This window comes from Lactuca sativa, chromosome 2, assembly GCF_002870075.4.
Source record: "Lactuca sativa cultivar Salinas chromosome 2, Lsat_Salinas_v11, whole genome shotgun sequence".
NCBI classification, from domain to species: Eukaryota; Viridiplantae; Streptophyta; class Magnoliopsida; order Asterales; family Asteraceae; genus Lactuca; species Lactuca sativa.
The window spans coordinates 159,568,907-159,594,488 of record NC_056624.2 but is presented as its reverse complement, the minus strand read 5'-3'; the positions used below and the strand labels follow the sequence as shown (position 1 = coordinate 159,594,488).

General features: G+C 39.2%; 1 protein-coding gene and 2 long non-coding RNA genes across 3 annotated transcripts; 1 reads left to right on the top strand and 2 right to left on the bottom strand.

The window, feature by feature from the left end:
* Positions 1-403: 403 nt before the first annotated feature.
* On the top strand, positions 404-4,166 carry LOC111916050 (cytochrome P450 CYP72A219). The gene is made up of 5 exons (XM_023911700.3): positions 404-837; positions 1,681-1,898; positions 2,073-2,317; positions 2,664-3,048; positions 3,620-4,166. The coding sequence occupies exons 1-5, from the start codon at positions 558-560 to the stop codon at positions 4,043-4,045; spliced, it is 1,554 nt and encodes a 517-aa protein (XP_023767468.1). The 5' UTR covers positions 404-557; the 3' UTR covers positions 4,046-4,166.
* Positions 4,167-10,231: 6,065 nt separating this feature from the next.
* Positions 10,232-11,955, bottom strand: LOC111916051 (uncharacterized). The gene is made up of 3 exons (XR_006188236.2): positions 11,648-11,955; positions 10,569-10,937; positions 10,232-10,295 (listed from the first exon to the last, which is right to left on the bottom strand). It is a non-coding gene; the product is annotated as an uncharacterized LOC111916051 (long non-coding RNA).
* Positions 11,956-12,681: 726 nt separating this feature from the next.
* LOC122196753 (uncharacterized) lies at positions 12,682-25,274 on the bottom strand. The gene is made up of 3 exons (XR_006188798.2): positions 24,148-25,274; positions 13,438-13,850; positions 12,682-12,979 (listed from the first exon to the last, which is right to left on the bottom strand). It is a non-coding gene; the product is annotated as an uncharacterized LOC122196753 (long non-coding RNA).
* Between the last annotated feature and the right edge of the window lie 308 nt (positions 25,275-25,582).

Below are 25,582 nucleotides of genomic sequence, written 5' to 3'. Positions count from 1 at the left end.
ACTTGTTGTTAATCCGAAATTTTATTGGTTGTTTTTAATTTTTGAATACGACCTTCAAAATCAACGAACAATCTATGTATCAAGTCATACACACATAAATCTCGAAAATCTATTTATTCAATTTTCTCTATCTCTCTTTTTTCTTTTGTTTTTTATTTTTTATTTTTTAATGATTGTAGTTTATTTTTGTATATGTAAATATTAAATGACACGTGTAAATAACAGAGTGTAATGGATAAAAAAAAGAGTGTAATGGACAAAAAAAGGAAGTCAACATGGAAGATTCAACAAGAAAAGAGGAAAACGATCATGTCCTCTATATTATCTATTATATTATGTCATTGCGTATGTCACTCCATCCAGATATTAAAAGTTACGTTCTTGGGCAGGATACAAAGTCATAGAAGTGGTCAATGTTTGTGTACGGATCTTGAGTCAATTTCCCTTTCAACTTGTCCACCGATAAATGCAAGGCAAACATGTTTGATTTCAATATAAAATTATAAAGAGTCTTCATTGATCATATTCTGGGAACTAATTGGAAGTGAATAAACATAATGGATGCAGTGACAAACACAGTGGCAATCTCATGTGCTATAGCAGTTATACTATGCGCATGGCATTTGGTAAACATTTTGTGGGTGAGACCAAAAAAGCTCGAAAAGCACCTGCGGAATCAAGGTTTCAATGGAAACAAATACAGATTTTTGTATGGGGACATGAAAGAGTTTTCTTTGATGGTCAAAGAATCCAAATCTAAGCCTTTAAGTCTGGATGACGATGATGGAGTTCTAAAACGCGTTGTGGCATTCACCCATCATTCTTTGCAAAAACATGGTTAGTTTCGTCTTTTCTTTATGTCGTCTTCTTACATAATTCTTTAGAAAGACCAAGAAATTAACCCCGTACAATGGTCAAACTTTTTCAATCTGTTCATGTTATCGGTGACATTTGGATTTATATTCATAGAGGGAAAGTGACAGTGGTTTAAAGATCGATGTAACAATCCCGAATTTATTGGCTTTTGACATCGATTTAGCAGTTCATTTTAAGTGGTTTTCCTAAGTCAAGGTTAAATTTAAAGGCAATTTAGCTTATTTTTTGTGACACTTTCACATCAATTGGCATTGGTTTTGTAATTATTTGTTAAAGGTTCTGGGATTTAATTTCACCAATAAATATCAAAATGTGGATCTTCATGACAATATAGGATCACATGCGTAATTTAGGGTTTTAAAAAAAATCCCTGTTATTAGAAAAGCCAAAAGGGGGTGTGGTCCTCTTTTTGGTTGGGCAACGATGTAATAACTTAGGGTATATTTATGTAAAAAAGATTAATTAAAAATGATATTCTTGCCATGAATGGTCGATAATTGAGCTCTCTATGCAAAACAAATTTCTTCTATGAGAAAGGTGTATAAGTGTAATTGGAATAATTTCCTGCCGATCTTTTCTCAATAAATCATAATCTACCATATAGTAGAAAAAAATCATTTTTTTCAAATGTTTCATTCATTTTATTTTAAATTAATTTTTTTTTCATATGTCATTTTATGGGTTTTTTTTCATTATATTAAATTATACATGATATTTAAATGTAATAATTATAATAAATATAATAATAAATCGATCTTTAAATTTACATATAAGTGTATAATCGAAATTGTCTTTTTTTTGTAGGTAAAAATTTCATCACATGGACAGGATGGAAACCAAGAGTGACTATTATGGACCCTGATCTCATCAAAGAAGTATTTGTAAAGTTAAATGACTTTCATAAGCTGGAACCTTCTCCAATGACAAAGTTTATAGCAACAGGATTAGTAACATACGAAGGGGACCAATGGACTAAACATAGGAAATTAATCAACCCAGCCTTCCATATGGAGAAGCTAAAGGTACTTTGATAACTACAATTTATTTTCTAAATTGTCTTATTAAATTATTACCTCTTATTTGGCTTTGTCACTAATGTAAATTGTTTATCTTATTTGCTAACTTCTTGATGTTTTTATTAATATCTGGTTTCCTGTTTAATAAAAAATCTAATGATACAAATGTTTTGTAACCAGAATATGGTACCAGCTTTCCAGTTAAGTAGCAGCGAAATGATTGGGAAGTGGGAGAAGTTGATTTCATCAAAGGGGTCATGTGAGCTCGATATTTGGCCTGACCTTCAAGCTTTAACAAGTGATGTGATATCAAGAACCGCATTTGGAAGTAATTATGAAGAAGGTCTTCAGATATTTGAACTCATAAGAGAACAAAGTGTACTTGTACAGGAGGCAGTGATGTCAGTTTACATTCCTGGATCTAGGTAAGTTACATTTCCAAAAAAAGGATATGCTTTATCAATAAGAAACAAAAAGATTTTGCATTGACCAAAATGACCATATATAGTTTGAACAAATATCCTAAAATAATCAAATGCTTGACAAAATGGTTTGCCAAATTCATTTTTTTAGGGAGCACAATCATTTTTTTAGAAATGACATCATTGTTTTACTAAATCATGATTTCATTTCGCAAAAAAAATGTTGTTGGTATATTCACATTGGAACATTTTCGATAAAAATCCCAAATTAGTTTTCGCCATTTTTTTATTGACCCAAATAAATAAATCCATGCAAAGCTAAATGTTTCTCTCTATGATTTCTATGTAGGTTTTTACCAACAAAGAGGAACAGAAGGATGAATTCTATAGACAGAAAAGTAAAACATTCTATAAGAGGTATCATAAACAACAAGCTCAAGGCAATGGAGGCTGGAGAAGGTAACAATAGTGATTTGTTAGGAATAATGCTTGAATCTAATATCAGAGAGGTTAATGAACACCAAAACAAGAATCATGGAATGACTATTGATGAAGTTATTGAAGAGTGTAAGCTTTTTTACTTTGCTGGACAAGAGACAACATCGGGCTTGCTTGTATGGACGATGATTTTATTAAGTAAGCATCAAGAATGGCAGTCGCGTGCTAGGGAAGAGGTTCTGAATGTTCTTGGGGACAAAAATGTGGATTTAGAACGGCTAAATCACCTAAAAGTTGTAAGTTCTTATATCACTTTGTTAATTCTAGATCTAGCAAGAGTTAAGTTAAATGGGTTTAGATTTTGAATCCAACTCAACTTATTTAAAAAACAAAGGTAAAACTTTCAAACCAATTTTGATCTATTAAAAACCGGGTTGTCCTTGGGTTGTCCCATTTGTTTTTCCTAACATCTTAAATTAATAAACGGGTTGGACAAAGGTTGACACGTTTTATTTTAAAATTTACATTGTATTGAATGTTTAAACATAGTTGAATAAGTTACAAACCCAATTCATTGTTCCAAGTTAAAAAGAAGCACAAGTACAAGTACAACTTAATTACTTTAATAACATTCTAAATTTGTATAAGGTTAAATATAATATAAAAAGTAAACGGTTTTAGTATGAGGTCAAAATTTTCAACCTGGTCTAACCAGTTTAATTAAAGTTGATAAGTTGACCCATTTATTGAAAATCTCAACTTGTCCATTGGATCCAGGTTGGGTCGATTTTGTTGAGCATGTAATTAATTCTCATAATTATGTAATCTTATGTTCTTAAATGATCAGTTTTTTTTCTTTCTATATAGATAAGTATGATTTTCTATGAAGTATTGAGGCTATATCCACCAATCGTTGGGCTATTTCGTAGAGTTGACAAAGACATCACACTAGGAGGATTTTCACTACCATCTGGAACACATATTGAATTACCCATCATGAATATTCACTACGATGAGAAAATGTGGGGTACTGATGCCAAGAAATTTAATCCCGATAGATTTTCTGAAGGAATATCAAAGGCAACAAAAAACCAAGTCATTTACTTTCCCTTTGGTTGGGGACCTCGAATATGTGTTGGACAAAACTTTGCTTTGATTGAAGCTAAAATTGCCCTCGCCATGATCTTACAGAAGTTCTCTTTCGAACTTTCACCATCATATATCCATGCTCCTCATAAGCTTCTCACCCTTCAACCCCAGTATGGTGCGCATTTGATTATACATAAACTCTAGCATTCTTTCCATTATTTTGCCTTCAATATTGTTATTTTGATTGAATGCCTATATTGTATTATTCAAATAATTTTGTATGGAGGGGCACGATATTTGCAATATATATTTTATGTTAAAGTAATTATGGTTCCAATTTACATGTATGATGTATCTATTTTTATATTGTGAATGTATACATTGCTCCAATTGTGTCTGTATTTTTCCACTTCGAAATAAAGAATAATGAAGAGACAGAACATACTACTACAAAAGTACGCTTCAATGGTGGATTGAAGTGAAAAATTCGTCTCTAGAATTTCTTGCTAATATGTTGTTATCATGATTATGTTACAGGATCTTCTATCATGAATGGTATGGGGATAATCTGTTAATGTTTAAGTTCGAAAGAGAAGAAATGAATGAACTCATTGTATTGGTTGTCTGAATACATCACTGAACCAAATACAAAACATATAAATATACAGATAGAATACATAAGATCTTCTACCAAACTATGCCAGCTAATCTAACTACCACAATAAGAAAAGACAGAAATATCCTTGACTTTAACTAACTTCACATAATCATTGTTAACTATGCCATTTTTAAGCCTTTTAGGTTGCATATGAGAGTTTTAAGCCGCACGTTGGCAGGAGTTTCAGCAATACTTCTTTTGAAATAATATTTTCCTTTGAAGTGAAAGCTCCTCTAATTTGTGATATATTTTTATAATATGGAATCCTAAAATATCCAATAAATAAAAGTACATTAGTATTTTTTACATGGATAAGACTATGATTCTTTTTAAGTTAAAAGAACATAAACCAAAGACATACCCGAAGCAATTTTGATCACTCATAAAATATATTTTCTGGATGTTTGCATAGTTTCTTTCACCACATTTCTATACCACAACAAACACTTCTATATCCTCCCTAACGATTAGCTTTCCATATAACTTACTAGTTGTGAGGCTCATGTATTACATACGTTAATTTAAAAAAAAATTAAATATAAATGTTAAAATATTTAGAAACTTTGAATTTATAAGAAAAAATAATGAATTATTATAATGAAAATGTTTTTTTTCTTTTAAATTTAAAAAAAAAAAATTAAATAAAGAAAGAAACCAATGAGCATTAATTTTAGGAATTTCGAAATTAAAAGGTAAATTCATTAATGAAATTGATATCCATTTATTACTACATTTATTGGAATTATTACATTAAAATATTATGTGGATTTTAATAAAATAGAAAAAACTCATAAAATGACATGTGGAAAAAAATTTCTAAATAACTATAAAATGAGATTTGTCAAATTGAATGAGAGTATCACAAGTGATAAAAAAAACCTTCATTTATTAGAGAGGATGTTTAGAGTCACTTTGTTACCAAGCTAAGACAATATACTTTGAAACAACAGTCCAAATAAGAAGAGTTTTCAAAGTACAGTGACGTAACTGTAAAGATGAAAATACATTAAGGTGCTGTTTGTTTTTTCTGAGGCAAAATGTCTGCAGTTTGCGGACCGCATCTGTAGACCTCTGCAGTAGAAGAGGTGGACCAAATGTCTGCAGTCTGAAAAAAGAAAACTGTTTGTTTTTTTAACATCTGCGGGCTACTAAAATAAACTAAAATCTAAATAAACTGATTTTTTTAAACTTCAAAGTGATTTTTTAATATTTTTATGACTTTGTTTTAAATAATTAACGAATCTAGATCAACTTTTATGTATTATTGTATAAAAAAGTAAAAATAAAAATGGTATGAATTAACGTATATATTTGATAAAAACCAAAACTTTAGTTGCAAAGTTATAACTAAACATTATAATTAATGATCAAAAAAATTGATACATAAATGGATGAAAATAAACTTCGATTTTTTCAATTAAATCCATTAAAAACGTACCATAAATATTTTCTCGAGAAATTGACGATACTGTATTAAATAATATTTTACAAAATTTGGCAAAAAAAATATAAGAATATATTATGATTTTTTTTTCATATTTATATAAACAACTTCAACGACTATTATTTTAATAAATCTTTATTTATAAATTTGTCAAAAATCTAATGTTTGTATCGTCGAACGGTTTTTTTTTTAAGTTTTGTAATTTTTTTTCAAATTGTTTATCATTAATAAATTTGGAAAAAATATAAATTAAAAAAAAACTTAAAAACAATAAAGATATATATATATATATATATATATATATATATATATATATATATATATATATATATATATATATATATATATATATGTTTTTTTAGACTAGAAAATGTCTGAAGATGTTAGAAGACTCTGGTCTACATCTGCGCCAAGAAGAGGGTGCACAGACATTTTTAGGTCTACAGTTTTCAAAAAAACAAACAGTCTGTGGAGGCTAATGTTTGCGCGTGGTCTGTGCGGCACAGACAGAAGAGACCACACAGATCTGCAGACAAAAAACAAACACTATCTAAATGTTTCTTCCATTCCTCAAGGATTTGATCATTTTAGCACAAAATACATAGAAAATACGCTCATTTTCTGTAAGAGCTTCAACCAAAGAAATGTATTTAGATAGAAAATGAATTTGAGGAACCGAAGTAATATACATTTAAATAAAAGAATACCTCCGTTTTCCATCTTATTACACTGGGACCAATCATTGGGAAAGTCCATGTTTAACCAAAAAAAATTTATCACAAAGACCAAAAAGTCAGTAACATGTAAGTGAAATAAATCTATAAAATGAATAAAAGTTACAAACTAAAATATGGTAAATACTTTGTTTTCTTATTATTTTAACCAAAAATAAAGATGTAAAATGGTTCTCTAGAAACGGTTTTTAGCATATTCTCTAACAATGGTTTCATAAAATCCGTTGGTTGGCTAACAACCGTAAAAATGAAAAAGACAATAGCAACATTAAAAATCATATAGCAACATTGCATGAAGGGAAGTTGACTAGTTAGGGTAATTATCATTTCGTTTCATTCACATCTGAGTATTTTTTGTATACATGTAGACAACAAATTTAGTGGAAGTGTTTACGTATGATCATTATCACTACTAGAAAATGAGATATCAACGACAGAAAATATCTATAGCGAATCAATCACAAATTTCCTAAGGGTCAACGACGAAAATTGTGAGCCTTCGTTAACCCAAAATACAACTTGGTAAATATTGCTAGACGCGTCGTTAATTTCCAGTTTGCTCCCATATTTTTCTTGATTTTGATTTTCCTCTCAATATTTTTGTTCGCCTCGATGCCTCCCTTACCCTAATTTCAGTCTGTCATTCTCTTACCCTAAATCCAACCCGCCACCCCTACCCCCAACATTGTTGATTCTGGCCACCCCTAGTCCAACGTCCCTGATTTCCACCGCCACCACCCCCAACATCGTTGATTACTTTTACAATTTGATGTGATTTCAGGAGAAAAGTTAATCTACAAAACTCTCAGTCCAATTAGGGAAATGGAAAACCTAATCCTTGAAATCATGATGTCATTGGTGAAACATTTAGTTCTATAATCACGACCTTCGTTCAAGCTATCGTTGTTTTACATTATCACCAGTGAGTTTAAATCTAAATTTCTGGGGAATTTTGGGGATTTATTTTATAATTATTTGGGGTACTATGTGTTGATACTTCTACATGGTGATGACTAATTATTGAAATTTATATTTTTCTATGATAGATGTTTGACTCTAAAAGAAGCAGGAGATTTATGGACTTCCGTAGTTTTATCTTTGTTTCTTTCTTATGGAGTATTTAATTGGTTCATGTCAGGTTTACATTATAGTGGGAGTTTTTTTTCTTATTACAAATTGAATGTTTGTTGAATGATTTCAGGAAGTTAGAGAGATATAAGGAAGATGTTGAAAACGGATACAAACAATTCAAGTACTGGAAGGCTTTTTTTGGATGTGATGCCCACCAGTTACAAACTTTGTAGGCAAGTTCATTTATCCTAGCTTGTCACCTTGATCATATCTTTAATTATATTATATTACATTATCCAAGCAATGCTTCCTCAAGAAACCCTTCTTCCACAATAAGCACCAAAAACTCACTAAATCACCAAAAAGCTCAAGAATCACTCAAATGGAGGCTACGGTTTCATTCTTAGGGTTAGAGAGGACGGAGGCTGGAGAATGGAAGAGGTTTGGGTCCATAATGATGCTTATAAAAGGGTCAAACCCTAAAAACAAGTCTTTGAAACAGCTCAGCGAATGCCCAACATTCCCTTGGGAAATGCCTAACGTTCCCATCTTGGCCCGCATCACTTTTCCCTTGAACGCCATGTGTTCCCATCTGGTATGCCCTGTATACCTTGTTCGGCCCAAAACCTCATAACTTAAAATGGTCATAACTTCTTCGTTATAACTCCGTTTTTGACGTTCTTTATATCCATGGAAAGGTAATGAGAAGCCCTACACTTTTATCAACTTTATTTTTCCTAAAACCCACTCGAACTCAGATCCAAAATTCATGAAAATCCTGAACCAACGCCTTTACCGATACCCTTAGGATCTAAAGCCCAAATCGAACTCTTTTATCACACAACCTACCTTACCCACATCTAAAAGGGTCTAAACCTTTCTTTTTTTAAAGCCTCAAAACCTTCTCATACCTGAATTATGGCCCACGAGCTTTAAATCATAGAACGATCTGAAACAAGATGTTACACTAACCATGATCAAAGCATAAGCCACATCATGTCGAGTACATGTCATAACATACATGATCGATCCTATAACAGAACATGTCGAGTACATGTCATAACATACATGATCAATCTTATAACAGAAGCATATGGGATTCGACTCATCACATCTATTTCTTTATCACTATTGGGACATTGAGCCTTGCTCAAGTTAACAATATGATGCATGCACTACTAGAAAAACAACCTTTTACGACGCTCATTGTGCGTCGTAAAAGGCTCAAACGACGCGCAAATGCGCGTCAAGGAAGTCTCTGTCATAAAGAGAGACGACGCGCATTTACGACGCTCATTTACGACGCGCAGTTACGATGCGCGTTTACGACACGCAATGCGTATCAAGGAAGACCCTGTCATAAAGGAAGACGACACACATTCGCGTGTCGTAACCTTACGACGCGCGTGTTAATGACACGCAGTGCGTATCAAGAAATCCCCTGTCAAGAAAGGCCATGACATAAATGAGGATGACTCACATTTTTGCGTATCATAATTTTAAATGTTTAAAAAAATAATTTTTTTTATAGATTTACTAATCTTCAAATTAAATTTGCATTTAATGTCTCATAATAGAAAATAAAATTTAATGTCATACAAAATATCATATACAAAAAATAGAATCCATTGCATAATATTTTATTACAAATTTGACATTTTTTTGTTTCCGTACTTTGACAATTTGTGTTGCTGCTGATTTCGGAGCCAATCCGCGACTCCATCACTTGAAATTACAAGCTGCCCACCAGCAGAAGATAGATGAAGCTCATGAATAAATAAAAGTTGTTAATAAAAAGAGGAATAAATTGAGGTTAATTACTAAACTAACCTTCACTTGTTTGACATGAGGAACTGGAATAATGAACACCCCAACATCTCTATCTCCAATAGATCTTGAAAGGCATAACCCACCTCGCCAACATTTTAAAGGACCAATCTATCATAAATATAAAAACATTGGTAAGTTAATTAAAAACATTGGTAAATTAAGTAAGATCGCATTTAAGTTTAGCATATGCAAGAACAATTTGACACTGGTCAAATGTGCTATCTATGGAACTCCAGGATAACAAATTTTCTATGATGTAATAATAAATAAACCTATTCAATTATTGAAATAATGGATATGTGTTAAAGGAGATTCACTTTAGCAATATTTTCAAGTTCTTCCACAATATGATCAAGTTCCTGCACCAACATCATACGATATCACTACTTGGACATATTAACATACTTTGACTTTCTTTTCAATCTTTCCAAGATTTTACTTATTAAGACATAATCTTTTTTTTATAAAAAATGAGAATAATATCATACTCTTGCTTGCTGAATCAGCTCCCTGCTCCAAAACTTTGAAGGATAAAAAAAAAAGACATAAATCCCTCCTGATCCTTATCATTAAATGCAATACAAATGACAAGAAACAAGAATAAACCTGCAAAGATGCATGCACTGAAAAATCAGGGACAAATTTTATAGTTGTGAATGATAAGTAATGTTTCAAGATTTGTGCTGATGAACCCATCCCTTCAAGCATGAGGACAACCTGGTCAAAATAACCAAAGGCAGAGTCAGCAATATCATTATTATATAACTAAAAAGAAAAAAAATAGAATTAAGAAATAAGAACACCGTTCACAAGGGGTTCTGTTTTTAACTTAAAACTAAGTCGTTTTGAGTTGTTCAAACTTCTAACTTCTAAACCTAGACTTAAGTACATAACAACACAAAAATCCATTTTTTCCTATGTAGAGAGAGAGAGTGTGTGTGTGTGTGTGAGAGAGAGAGAGAGAGAGTGAGTGAGAGAGAGAGAGAGTACCGTGAAGAGAAAGTTGTATCCCAACTCAAGAACAGAACGAAGAAAGTCAATCCTAAGCCACATCATCTTCAAATAATCAAGGGTCATAATATAGGCTTCCTGTGAGAGATCATATCCTTCAGTAACAAGTGCAAAGCAATGAGAGTGTACATGTTTACATCTCATAAATGCTTTCTGATCAAGGGCAATAATCACCAAATGATTTAAAAGTTTACTGGTTTTGTAACAAATTCTAAAACTTTCCAAAAATAGATCCAAAATTGAGTTTTCTGGATCTGCCCATGCTTTATTTAGAGTTGTTAGAATAACCGTTTTGTTTTCCATGGAAGCTTCCTTTAAAACTGTTTCTAGATTTGTGTCACCATTGTCCTACAATATCAGTAAAAATCGATAAACCTTGGGGGGGAATGTATTTACTTGTTTATTAAGTTCCATATGTTAATCATAATAAAAACCAATAATAATCACAACTATGATAATAATAATATATATAAAGGAAAGGGTAAAATAGTCATTTACATGGGCTTAACAGGTTAAAATAAACATGGTCCATTAGGGACTGAAAGTGTGACAATAATACTTTTTAAGGAAAAAAAGTTAAAAGTAAAACTACTGGAGCATAACCACAAAAATCAACAAATATAGGGATGAAAAATGTGATTTATCCATTTATTAAGTTTCTGTTCATGGGCTTAAGGGCCTGAAATAAACATGGAGTGTCACAAAAATAAATGATTATGCACAATTTCTAAAGCTAGGAACAAAGGCTACAATGGAAAGGAGAAGGAGGAAAGCTAAGAAGACATAAGAACTTATTTATTTATGGGGACAGATGATGCACTAGATTTATCAGGTTTTATTTGTTTCATTTGAACTGCCATTATGTTGACTGAACATTACAATAGTACTTGACTAGTCAGATTGACTTTATCAGCCAGGAGGCGAATTGTATCTGAGTTGTCAGATTTATGTCACGGAAATTAGCCTCACCAACAATGAAAATACATCAGCATTTTATCATATTAGAGGGTTTTGAATGTATTCATGACATAGCTGATGTTCAAGATAAAGATAACTACCCTAAAACATGGCTTTTCCAGTAGAGCTGAACCAGTCCGTTCATATAAAATAGGATTCACCACAAAAATTATGAGGATCACAGCCTACATAAGAAAGCAGGTCAATAATTCAGAATACCTGCATATACAATTTTATCATTTTTAGGTGTGGTGGGACATTTGATGAATTTCAATAACAGATAACAATTTTTTTCTAGTAGTAGCCTTTCAATAATCAGAAAAAAGTTCATTAAATCTAAACTAAAAGTGGAATTCTCACTAAAAGGTAGATTTTTACTTGTTGGAAAAGCACCTGATCTTATTATGAAACTTACATCTGGGGAGACGCTTTGTGTCCCATACTTGTCATCACTAGGCAGAGGTCATGACTTATTTCGTCCAGTGTTTTCTTTGGCTTTTGATGTATAACCTGAATGGGATTAAAACTGATTAAAATTAAATCTTTAAAACCAGAAAAAATAAATTTTTATATAATAAAAGAAACTTTACCAGAAATGCTATAGCCTGCCGTATATGCTTCATTTCATCCCAAGTAGAACCTGAATACTGCAGTCCTTTTGTTTAGCAAATAAGAATAGAAAATAGTGTTTGGCATGAAAGAATTGAGGAAGGAATGGAATCGTTAATTCCATTCCAATGAAAGAAAATATCACTCCAGAGTTACCTTATAAGTTGCGTTAAAACACCAGTGGTCTAGTTCAGCCAATCCCGCTTTCACATACTCACCATTGCTAAACGAACAACACTCACATCTCAAAAGTAGACTGCATTTTATAAAAAAATAAAAAAAGCCCAAAGGCCCAGAATCATATTTTATATTCAAATCACAAAAGAATACACTCTACAAAAAATAAATATATACCTGTTAAAGAATACACTCTTCAAGATTTATGTTTAATCCTACAACATTTGGATCTCAACCTGTAAGTTATGCTGCTATGAGTAGCATTTTAGCTTAACAACAATTTTACCTGCAACAGATGCATGCTCATAATTTCTGTGTAGGAAATGCTTCTGGAAGTTAAGTGGGGAGTGGGGGTGGGGGTATGACTCAGTAGCTATTCCAGATATTTTTAATCCAAATATTGCAACTCAACAACATCCACCTACTTCCATGATGAACAACTCAAATAAAGAGGATACCAGACCCTTGATATTCAATGTGGTTGGGCTGCAATGTTTTGGTGCAAGAACATTTAGCAGGTAAGCATTAGCTTCTCCATCCTACACATGAAATCAAACTTACTGTTATTAAACATGAAAAAAGCACAATGAAAAAGGGAGATTTACCTTGAGATCACATGAGAAATATTTAAAACTTATAAAATTTATCTGCAAGAAATTGACCAAATAAAATTCATTAACTTTTTACTTGTTTGAGTTGAAGTTCAGTCATGTTAAAGGAGAAAAGGTTATGATATGCTTCTCACTAAAACTTAAGCGATTCACCTTCCACTTTCGTATTGCAGACCTTCATTTTGTTTTTGACTACCTCCTACTGTATCATGAAAAGAAGTTATAATAATCACTACAATTTCAAGAAAACATGGCATATAAGAGAGTATATAACTCATTTCCTTGTCTACCAGGTCCTAAAAAAAACCTAGGAACAAGAAAAACAATAAAAAAAAGATGACCATCACTCCATTAAATCATAAAAAAATATTAGAAAAAAACTAGTTATACTTAAATACATCACATATTAGAGAATATAACATTAGTTTGACTAGTTGGTTCTTGATTATAAGAAGTTATTCTTGTAGCCTAGTTGTATACTAATAATTGGATACCTGTTGCCTGCACTTGACAGGTAGCTTCCCAAACAACAACAACTTGTTCAGAGAATGAAACTAAAAGCAACGGTAACAGAGAGACAATGTTATCATATTCTATCCATGAACCAACCACTTCCCTTGTCTCTATCAGTGAGGTACATTATGTTTACACTTTCTTGTATAGATGAGAAGTTAAAAGGACTTGCAAGAAATTCAGCTCCCCCTTCACCACATACGTTACTTCCATATAACCTGCCAAGAAAAAACTCATAATTTAAAATTTTGACAAAAACAAAAAAAAGGAAATATGAAACTTGTTTATGTGAAAAAAATGTGCTCATTTAACTTAAGAAGATGTGCCCATAGGTATGACATTTCTTTTCCCAAGTTCCTTGAAGGATCTAAAGTTCTAAACCAATAGTTGTAAGCTGAAATGGTGAAATCAAGTTTTTTCAGAGATGAGAAGTAGATTGTAACAGCCCGAAATTCCAGATATTGCTATAATTATGATTTTGGGTGTTTTAAGAGGGGACTCGGCGAGTTGGAGCTCAGACTCGCCGAGTAGGATCGCAGATCTGGTCGCGGGTTCGCGACTGGACTCGACGAGTCCGGATATGGACTCGGCGAGTCCACGCTGGTTAGCAAAACCCTAACCGTCCAGGTTTGGGGACATATATAAGGGGCCTTATGGCCGTCATTGTTCACCCTAGTCCTGTGAGTGAAGCCCTAATTCGATTGTGAGCATCTGGAGCAAGGTAGAAGACCATTGTTGATTTTGGAAGTGTTGCTTTGCAAGGAAGAGGAGGCTTGGTTAAGGGAACAACAAGAGAAGCTACATTATGAGGATTGGGGACACAGAGAGCACGTTATTCAGGTAATATTTCAAGTTGCATCCTTCTATGTTGATGTGTTTATGGATTTAGGGTTTATTGAACCCTTTTGTGGCTAGATTGAGTGTTACCTTAGTCCCCCAAGCGGTTGGAACTCTGTATTGGGACCTTTGGAAGTCCAGAATGTCCCATGCCTGAGCATTTCGGGAGTCAATGGAGGTTTTGGATTGGAATCCTTATGCCTTAGGTCAAAATGTAAATTATGAGTCATGGGGTGTATTATGAGCACCGAAATGAGGATCTTACGAGATGAATCAGTCTAGGAAGGCCAAACCTATGAAAGGTCGGAGCAGTTCTGATCTTAGAAAGCAGTTGAGCGGTTGCATGGCATGGACTCGCCGAGTCCGATGAACAGACTCGGCGAGTAGCTTGAAGATTAACTGAGACTCGGCGAGTTGAGTCGGGGTGGCCCCGCGATTCGTCCAGGAGGAACTCGTCGAGTCAAGGGGGATTCTCGACGTGTAGAAAGGGAATCTTAGAGAATCGGTGAGTCAAGGGCGAGTGGACTCAGGGTTGTTGAACTCGGCGAGTTAGATCGCGGATTGAGTGAAGTTCTGAGTATGGGGACTCGGCGAGTCATAGGGTTGACTCGGCGAGTAGGGTCAGTTAGGGGTTGACGTTGACCTTGTCTTTGACCAAGGATTGACCAGTGGTTCCAGGGGTATTTTGATAATTGTTGTTTATTGTTTGAGTTCAGTGCATTGGTGGCTGTCCAGAGGTAAAGATCGTATCAGTGATCGGAGCAGCTTGAGCTACCTGTTCAGTCGGCAGTTTCGAGGTGAGTTATCCTCACTATATCGCTAGGGTTTATGGCACCAAGGCCGACCCTTTTATCGGATGGAAATCCGGGTAGTTGTCATTACATGTTATGGGCCGGAAGGCATTGCTATGTGGACCGGAAGGTCATGGCCTGGAAAGGCGTATGTATGCATTTAGTATGTTGACTGATTCGTAGGGTAATGTTATGCTAGTGACCGGCTAGACCGGTATCTTGTTTAGAGTAATGCTATGATATGTGATCTGTTGATCGATTGTTGTCTGTGAACTGCTATATGATTATGTGATATGATTTGTTATGTTATGTATGCATTTTATGCTATGGGCCGGAAGGCAATATGTTATGGGCCGGAAGGCAATATGTTATGGGCCGGAAGGCAATATGTTGTGTTGTGGGCCGGAAGGTCGGCGTGGGTAGGACCGGAAGGTTTACCCAGCAGGGACGGAAGTCCCCTGAAACACATGGACCGGAAGGTCGTGGCCTGGAAGGGCGTATATGTGGTTGGTATTTTGGGGGTATCTCACTAAGCTTTCGGGCTTACAGTTGTGGTTTTATGTTTCAGGTTCTCAGGAGTCTGTGGCAAGGCAAAGGCGTGATCGTACCGTTCCTCGCGTTGATGTTTTATGATATGAACCTGGGAAAAATACTCTGTTAAATAATGTATTGAAAACCTTTTGTAACAACGTTATTAAAATGAGTGGTTTTTGAAAAGTTTTAATTGTTTTGAAATTTTGGACGTTACAAGTTGGTATCAGAGCCTTGGTTTGAGTGAATTGGGGGAAACATTCGTGTGACTCCAGTCTCAAATCGAGGAGGATTTTAAAAAGAGAAATTAAAATGGTTTTCAAATTTAGTAAAAGGAGGACGCGGAGGTACGATCAGCCGGAGCCAGTAAGTAACCCCAAGATACCATACATGATATTTGTTTTATTGAGCTTGATAGAACAGCATGCTAGAGTTAGGCTAGGGATCTTCAGGAATTCATGATAATGTTGCCTGATTTGTGATGCCTGTAGCCTAGGGTCCCTTATGGGATATTCTCAGTGTTCCTCTAGTGGTGAGGGTTGATAGTTGTTATGCATGTTCTCTAGGGTATTGTGGTAGTACTTCATACAAATATGGGTAGGTGTGGAAGGTAGTATGGGCTCGTACTACTGAAAGCACAGGACCCATACGCGTATCAGGGAAACCATGATCTCTAGGGTAGGACTGCGAGAGTTGGATCCCAGAATTGTGGGAAGTGTCTGAGATTGGTATGGTGTCTTCGGTATGGAGATTTCGAGGCATGATGATAGTGGATCCGGATCAGGATCGGGAGCTGGAGAGCGAGTTCCGGGTGGATCGATGCTGTCGGAGGTTATCGATCAGACGAGCACGAGTGAGCGGGATGCGAGGATTCACGAGATCCTGCGTGATGGGGTTGCTGCATTGTTCCGGGCTGAGTTGCCGGAATTGTTTGGGTCGATCAAGACCGCCATGATTGAGTATTTTGATGAGCGATATGCGGCTCTCGCAGAGACGGCTGCCGCGGTGGCTACAGCGGCAAGGGGAGGAGCTAGTCGGAGTTTTCAGTATCGGGACTTCTATTATACGAAGCCTCCCACATTCGATGGAGTTCAGGACTCGATTATTGCCATGAGATGGTTATCGGACGTGGAGGGGTGTTTCTCCACGAGTTTATGCCCTGCTGATCAGAGGGTGAGGTGTGCTCTGGACCTATTGGTGGAGATTGACCACGGGGTCATATTCCGACGCGCAGAGGGCTGCGGTTTCAGGGGATTAGTTCAGAGAGAGATGTTCAGTACTCGCTATGTTCCACGAGATGAGAGGGAGAGATTGGCTCGGGAGTTCCTTGAGCTGAAGCAGGATTCGGAGTCGGTGACTGAGAGCACCAGGATGTTTATTGAGAGGGCGATGTTTTGCCCTGAGTTCGCTTCGGAGCAGGCTCAGATGTCCCGATATCTGAGTATGCTCAAGGGGGATATCAGACTGTTCGTGTCTGCGCAGAGGTGCGAGACCTTGTTGGTGTTACAGGAGGCCGCCATGCGGCGTGAGTTAGAGGTTGATTTGCAGTTGCGTGAGCTGAGGCAGGCTCCGATGCAGTCGCAGCTAGCGCCGAAACGGTCCAGTACCGTTGATGTTAGAATGGGGGGATCGAAGCGGCCACACTTGTGGGAAGTGTGGGAGGGATTACACCGGAGTTTGCTGGTCCGGTGGTGCATGCCGCAAGTGCGGAAAGGAGGGGTACTATGCGCGGGATTGTCGGCAGTCAGTGCCGATTCGGGATTTGAGGATTTGTTATCATTGTCGGCAGGTTGGACATTTGGGGGTCAACTGTCCACAACTTTCTGCAGGACCGGTGCAGGCTCTAGCACCGGCCACCTTGAGGAGTTCAGGAGGAGGGCAGGATGGAGCGGAGCCCCAAGGGCTCAGGGTCGTGCTTATCGGCTTGCGACAGAGGGAGACGGAGCAGTGCCGGAGGCAGCTGCGGGTATGATGCTTTCTTGATGTCTTGATTATCTTGCGTTGATTGTGGCGTATTGTTTGTGCTGGTCTCTTGGGTGGATTTCGATGCGGTATTCGTTGTTTCACGGGTTTGGCATGGTTATGGATTGGTGTTTCAGGTTTTCGCTGTGGCATTCGTTGTTCCCTAATGGTTTGGTATGGTTATAGTCTGGTGTTTTGGTGCTGATATTATTGTGCGGTTTTCGATGCGGTATCCATCCTTTTGCAGGTTGTGGGTTTGGTTATGAGTTATTGTTTGGGAATTCCGTTGGTTATCATTCGTGAGGGTTGATAGCGGAGATGCGGCACTGGGTTGAATGTCGGGTAGCATCTACAGTCGTGGAGTGGATAATTGAAAGGCCGGATTCTTTTGAGCGGATTGATCAGGGAGGAGATGTGTTTTGCTGAGGGTTGCTTATGCTTGTGGGAAGCAGTCAGTGTGTAAGTGTTCTCTTTGTGCGGGGTTGTTCTCGAAGGTCGTTAATGGCGATCGGTGGCTGTTAGTCAGTGCTTTAAGTGGGGGAGAATTGGAGAATTCTCCGGGAGATCGATGAGTATGTGAGGGTGCTTAGCTGTTGGGATTCAGCAATGTTCTGTCAGCTCAGAGTATGGGCTGACAAGAGCGAGTGTCGGGTATGCGGGGCGGGATACAGACCTAGGGCAATTGATTGTGGAGGCCTGGGAGCAGGCCGGGATCAAGTTTGAGTAAGTAACCGGGTTATGTGATCAGAGTATTTGTATGCTTGATGTACGTGATGGGTTGTACTACATTAATCCCACGGGATTTATGTGGTGCATGTTGCTAGGGTTGGAACCGGAAGGTTCCCAGAGTTAGAACATGAGGGTTCACAGAGTTTGCGTGTACGGACCCACCGAGATATAGCCTCGAGTGGCTGGTGTGTGTTATGAGAGTCGGTCCAGTCATGCTGGGGACTCTGATAGTATTGTTGGATCAGTTTGAGATTTCGGATTTTGTATGTTGCAGTGTGATTACATTGGAAGGTCTGGCCCCGGGTTAGTGATTTTGTTTAGTTGAGGTAGTGATTTTGTGGAATGGAGAGAGTGCATGGGCTTGAGAGCCCCTGCAATGAGAACCAGAGTATGTGAATAGCGGTTACGCGAAAAGGGTGGTGTCGCTTGGGGCGAGCACCGTGGCACTGGTTGGAGTGGCATTATGGCCAAGAGGGTTCCTTGGAAAAGGAAAAGAGAAAGGTGTGTAACTCCGAAGGGGAGTGCAAGTTCACGAAAGTGAAAGCTGCAGAGCAGAGTTATGGTTAGAGTATTTCGAGTATGGTTTTGGGCATCGTGTGCGCGGCAGTGAAGTAGGAACCCATCCGGTTTGGGATGTCTGTTGAGGCTCAGAAGGGATGCAGGGGGAGAGAGAATCTTGAATTCTCAGTGTGATTCTGATCAGGGTATAGGGTGGATATTAGTGGTTCATCCTGGGAGATGTTCGAGGATATCATCAGTGTATCAGGTCTTCCAACCTGCGGGTGTTGGGGCTAGTTCAGCATGTGTATGTGATTGCAAGAGGAGAACTCGTGAGAGTTGCTCTGAGAGTAAGAATGGGTCTCTCAGTCGGTCCGGAATGGACAAAGTGGGCTTTGGATCGGGGATCCAGTGGTTCATGGTTTCCTAACCCTTAGGGGTCAAGTGATCGTTGAGAATTAGATCAGAGTTGCATCTTGGGTAATTCTCGGTTCCAGAGAGTGATGAGCAGTACAGAGATCGTGCTTCAGTCGACAGAGCAGATTCAACAGATTAGACAGAGGTTATTGACCGCCCAGGGCCGACAGGAAAGTTATGCAGACAGACGCCGGTCCGAGCTTGAGTTTCAGGTTGGCGACTTCGTACTCCTGAAGGTCTCTCCTTGGAAAGGAGTGATTCGATTCAGGAAGAGGGGCAAGTTGGGGCCCCGGTATATTGGGCCTTTTCATGTGATTGCGGGGGTAGGCCAGGTGGCCTACCGTTTGGAGTTGCCCACGGATTTGAGACAAATCCACGACATTTTTCATGTGTCGCAATTGAGAAAGTATATAGCCGATGAGTCGGCAGTGATCCCATTAGAAGACATTCAGGTGGATGCGAGCCTGAATTATGCCGAGAGACCAGTGGTCATCAGAAATCGGAAGATCGAGGTTCTGAGGTATAAGGAGATACCTCTGGTGTTAGTTCAGTGGCAGCACCGGAGGGGATCGAAAATGACCTGTGGGCTGGAGCGTGAGATGTGGGAGCAGCATCCGGAGCTATTTTCAGAGTGAGACTTCGAGGGCGAAGTCTAGTCCTAGTGGGGGAGAGTTGTAACAGCCCGGAATTCCAGATATTGCTATAATTATGATTTTGGGTGTTTTAAGAGGGGACTCGGCGAGTTGGAGCTCAGACTCGCCGAGTAGGATCGCAGATCTGGTCGCGGGTTCGCGACTGGACTCGACGAGTCCGGATATGGACTCGGCGAGTCCACGCTGGTTAGCGAAACCCTAACCGTCCAGGTTTGGGGACATATATAAGGGGCCTTATGGCCGTCATTGTTCACCCTAGTCCTGTGAGTGAAGCCCTAATTCGATTGTGAGCATCTGGAGCAAGGTAGAAGACCATTGTTGATTTTGGAAGTGTTGCTTTGCAAGGAAGAGGAGGCTTGGTTAAGGGAACAACAAGAGAAGCCACATTATGAGGATTGGGGACACAGAGAACACGTTATTCAGGTAATATTTCAAGTTGCATCCTTCTATGTTGATGTGTTTATGGATTTAGGGTTTATTGAACCCTTTTGTGGCTAGATTGAGTGTTACCTTAGTCCCCCAAGCGGTTGGAACTCTGTATTGGGACCTTTGGAAGTCCAGAATGTCCCATGCCTGAGCATTTCGGGAGTCAATGGAGGTTTTGGATTGGTGTAACATCCCACAATTCAAGACCAGAAATTTTTTTTTTATAAAACATTACTTTAAACAAAGACATCATTCCAAAACATCATCTGAGTATAAGTTTTCAAAACACTTGTTTATTATCAGAGTAAACATTCCCAGGCTGGCTAATCTATGGTGTGTGTCATGCGATCACTCCGAGCTCCTCCCTCCGATACCGGAAGTACCTGAAAACAAAACTGAAAACCGTAAGCACGAAGCTTAGTGAGTTCCCCACCTTACCACATACCATGCATAACCACATACTGCACATACTGGGCCACGCCCGCTATCCGGGGCCTCGCCCCCTACTTCGGGCCTCGCCCGCTACAACGGCCCCGCCGCTCCAGGCCCCGCCTGGCTTCGAGCCTCGCTCGGATACAGATCTGTTTCACTTAGGCCTCGCCTGTCACAGGGCCTCGCCCACTAACATATAATAGCACATAAACGTATCACGTAACATTACATAAGCTAAACATATACTAACAACCCTTGCTCTAAGGCCTCGCCTATCTCTGGGCCCCGCCCGAGTTCTGCTACTGATGAGTCATGGAACCTCGTCCATACTCCTGCTGATAGTGAGGTTCGAGCCCAACCCACCCTCACTCCTTTCCTAACTTGGGCCTCGCCCCTGCTCTGCTGCTACTGAGATATGGAACACCATCCACACTCTGCTATTGGTGAGATACGGGACCTCGCCCTCTCTCACCTCCCTACCAGGCACATACAAGTGTCACACAGACAACAAGTATAAACTATTACATAAACCGCTCCTTGGGCACCCGCCCTCTGTCATTGGACCTCGTCCAAATATCATACTAGCGTACTGTGCCTAGGGCTAACCCCCGGGTCTTCTACTCATAACTACATGGGCCGGCATTGTGGCCGTAGACCCATTCATACAAAGGGAGACTCACCTGATACTGCTGAACTGCTGCTGCTAACCCCTTTGACCGCTACCTGACCGCTAACTCTGAACTGCTGCTCTGCTAGCTCCCCGAGCTACCAATAACAACCCAACACTTAGTCTAACTGACCTCCAAAGGTTAACCAAGTCAACTCTGGTCAAAGTCGATGTCCTGGTCAAATTCAACCCTCCAGGTCAACCCTACTCGCCGAGTCACCCTACTGACTCGCCGAGTGCATAAATCCAGAGTCCTTCCACTCGCGGCTCTACTCGCCGAGTCAGCCCCTGACTCGCCGAGTTTATTGATTCTCGATTCCTGTCCTGTCCAACTCACTGAGTCCCGGCTCGACTCGCTGACTCGAGTCTTAACTCGAAGGGTTTGGGACCACTCGACCTGACTCGCCGAGTCTAAGAACAGACTCGCCGAGCACACGACAAACTTCATCCAACTCGACGAGTTGTTCATCCAACCCGCCGAGCTCATGCCCATCTTCATCCGACTCGACGAGCTGTTCATCCCACTCGTCGAGTTCCTCCTCATCTTCAAGCTACTCGCCGAGTCCACTCGAAGGACTCGTCGAGTCCACTAAGATCCACTTACATGCAGAGGACTTCCGAGTCATGCATGAGCTCCAAACTATAGATCTACCCTCCCCAAGCCTATTTCCCACGTAAAGTTGCAACCTTTACGTGTAGAGAGTGAGATCTAGGCAAAATACACCCATAGCTAGGGTTTAGGACCAAGAGACTCCAATTTCCACCCAATGGCTGATACTTTATGGGATTACATACCAAAATAAACATGGATCTGAGGTAGCAACCTCAGATCTGGACCTCAAGCTCAAGATTGGTCTTAAACATGGCTTAAAAGCCCCAAAACTCATAACCAAGGAAAAATATGGAGGAGAGAAACGAATTGATACCTTCCAATGCTCTGAAATGCTTCCCAAACTTCAGATCCAAAGCCACTCCCTGATGCTTCAAGGATTCCCACTCCTTCTTCTTCCTTAAACCCACTCAAAAATGGCTAGAAGCTTGAATGAACACAATGGGGGCTTAAGGTGCGGCGTTCTGGGTGCAAGAGGCTGTAAAGGAGCCCTAGGAAGAAGATTAAGATGCTTAAATAGGCTCCAAGCCCCGGATTTAGGGTTTTCCTCGCACAGACCAGACTCGCCGAGTCCACTTGGCCGACTCGTCGAGTTGGTCACTTTCTTATCGACCCGGATCCCGCTCCGACTCGCCGAGTCCTTCCTTTGACTCGTCGAGTCCCTCTTAAATTTAGGGTTTCCTTTACTTTCTTGGCTTTCAAAATCCTGGGTGTTACAATTGGAATCCTTATGTCTTAGGTCAAAATGTAAATTATGAGTCATGGGGTGTATTATGAGCACCGAAATGAGGATCTTACGAGATGAATCAGTCTAGGAAGGCCAAACCTATGAATGGTCGGAGCAGTTTTGATCTTAGAAAGCAGTTGAGCGGTTGCATGGCATGGACTCGCCGAGTCCGATGAACAGACTCGGCGAGTAGCTTGAAGATTAACTGGGACTCGTGGAGTTGTTCTTCAGACTCGGCGAGTTGCGTCGGGGTGGCCCCGCGATTCGTCCAGGAGGAACTCGTCGAGTCAAGGGGGATACTCGACGTGTAGAAAGGGAATCTTAGAGAATCGGTGAGTCAAGGGCGAGTGGACTCAGGGTTGTTGAACTCGACGAGTCTTGGGGTGACTCGGCGAGTTAGATCGCAGATTGAGTGAAGTTCTGAGTATGGGGACTCGGCGAGTCATAGGGTTGACTCGGCGAGTAGGGTCAGTTAGGGGTTGACGTTGACCTTGTCTTTGACCAAGGATTGACCAGTGGTTCCAGGGGTATTTTGATAATTGTTGTTTATTGTTTGAGTTCAGTGCATTGGTGGCTGTCCAGAGGTAAAGATCGTATCAGTGATCGGAGCAGCTTGAGCTACCTGTTCAGTCGGCAGTTTCGAGGTGAGTTATCCTCACTATATCGCTAGGGTTTATGGCACCAAGGCCGACCCTTTTATCGGATGGAAATCCGGGTAGTTGTCATTACATGTTATGGGCCGGAAGGCATTGCTATGTGGACCGGAAGGTCATGGCCTGGAAAGGCGTATGTATGCATTTAGTATGTTGACTGATTCGTAGGGTAATGTTATGCTAGTGACCGGCTAGACCGGTATCTTGTTTAGAGTAATGCTATGATATGTGATCTGTTGATCGATTGTTGTCTGTGAACTGCTATATGATTATGTGATATGATTTGTTATGTTATGTATGCATTTTATGCTATGGGCTGGAAGGCAATATGTTATGGGCCGGAAGGCAATATGTTGTGTTGTGGGCCGGAAGGTCGGCGTGGGTAGGACCGGAAGGTTTACCCAGCAGGGACGGAAGTCCCCTGAGACACATGGACTGGAAGGTCGTGGCCTGGAAGGGCGTATATGTGGTTGGTATTTTGGGGGTATCTCACTAAGCTTTCGGGCTTACAGTTGTGGTTTTATGTTTCAGGTTCTCAGGAGTCTGTGGCAAGGCAAAGGCGTGATCGTACCGTTCCTCGCGTTGATGTTTTATGATATGAACCTGGGAAAAATACTCTGTTAAATAATGTATTGAAAACCTTTTGTAACAACGTTATTAAAATGAGTGGTTTTTGAAAAGTTTTAATTGTTTTGAAATTTTGGACGTTACATAGATGCAGGAAAAAAATGGAGGCATAAAGGAGAAATCGAAAATACCAGGTGAAATCGTAGATGCAGGAAAAACTCATAATCCGTTTTGCTTGATTGAGAAGATGAAGTCGATAGATGAATGAGAAATTACGTTTCCTCTTATTTGTTGAACGGATGAAGAAATAGGGCAAGGTAGAAGCATCCTTTTTCATACCTTAGTGCAATTAGACCTAGGGCTTGCAAACCTGAGGAGTCTTAGTAGATGGAGTAGGATGGAGGGGAGGTGGACCAGTGAGCTTGAGGAGTCGATACTGATGTAACGATGGTGATAGATAGCTTTTCATTCTTATGTGATGAGTATGAGAGTGATTAATAGACAGGTGTGTAGTAACCGATGTCATAGCCTGAGAAGTCGCAGAACCAGTACGATGGAGGAGTCTTAGTTGCCGAACGACGCTGCAATCGAGAGTGAAGCAACTGGGTTGTAAGGTCTCCGATCAAAAAAGCCCTAGTTTTACCTATAACCATCGTGGTGTCTTCCTTCTTCTAAGCCACCCTCACTGTCTTCTTCCTTCCCTAAAGCCACTATCTGGAACCTGAGAGAGAGAGAGAGAGAGAGAGAGAGAAATGGAGATAGATCTTTGAAAAAAGCCCTAGTCTTGATTTTATGCTTTGGGACTCATTGACGCGCTTCTCCGTTCTCCTTTCGTCAAATCGGTCCCGCACCAGAGGTGCTTCCCCTTTCTCGATTGATTGTCATCATCGAGCCACCATGGCTACTTGCGTTCCCATCTTCCTTACTCGATAGATGAGCCACGACCACCGGACCAAAACTCCCGCTACCTTCGTCATTCTAATTCCCCTTTTTCGATTTATCTGTAGGGAATAAAAAACAAACGATAATCAAGATTTGCATTAATATTAAGACTTGAGAGTATAATACTGAATTAGGGCTTTTTCTGACAATTTCAACATCGAGTGGGAGATATGGTGGTTCCAGTGGGTAGAAGTAAATGAGCCTTGATCGATGTCAACGAACGAGGAAGAATCGGAGGCGGCGGTCGGAGTGCAAGGGAAAGAATCAAGCAACACTCGATGTAGGGAGGCGGAGGAAGACCGGAGAAGATTTTTGTGGTCAAAGAACACACCCAGATCTAAAGAGGGGAAACAAGAAAGGAAGGCGGGTTTTCTAATTTTTTTTTTATTTCCTTTTTCCCACTGCTAGTTGCTGAAGAGCGTGTTTGTAAAATTATAAAGCGACATTTCTAGATGACACACCTTTAAAATTAAGTACCCTCCGTGTTTTTTTTGTGAGAAACTAATTCTAGGGCACGCAAGAATGCGCATCCAAAATTCTTTAAATTTCTAAAGATCTGACATTATTTTTAGGGCACGCCCTTTTGCGTATCATTAATCAGTGCGTGTCGTAAAAAGCGTGTCATTAAAGGTATGTTTTCTAGTAGTGATGGGTAAGTCCCATTTCATGGAATTCTCCATTCTG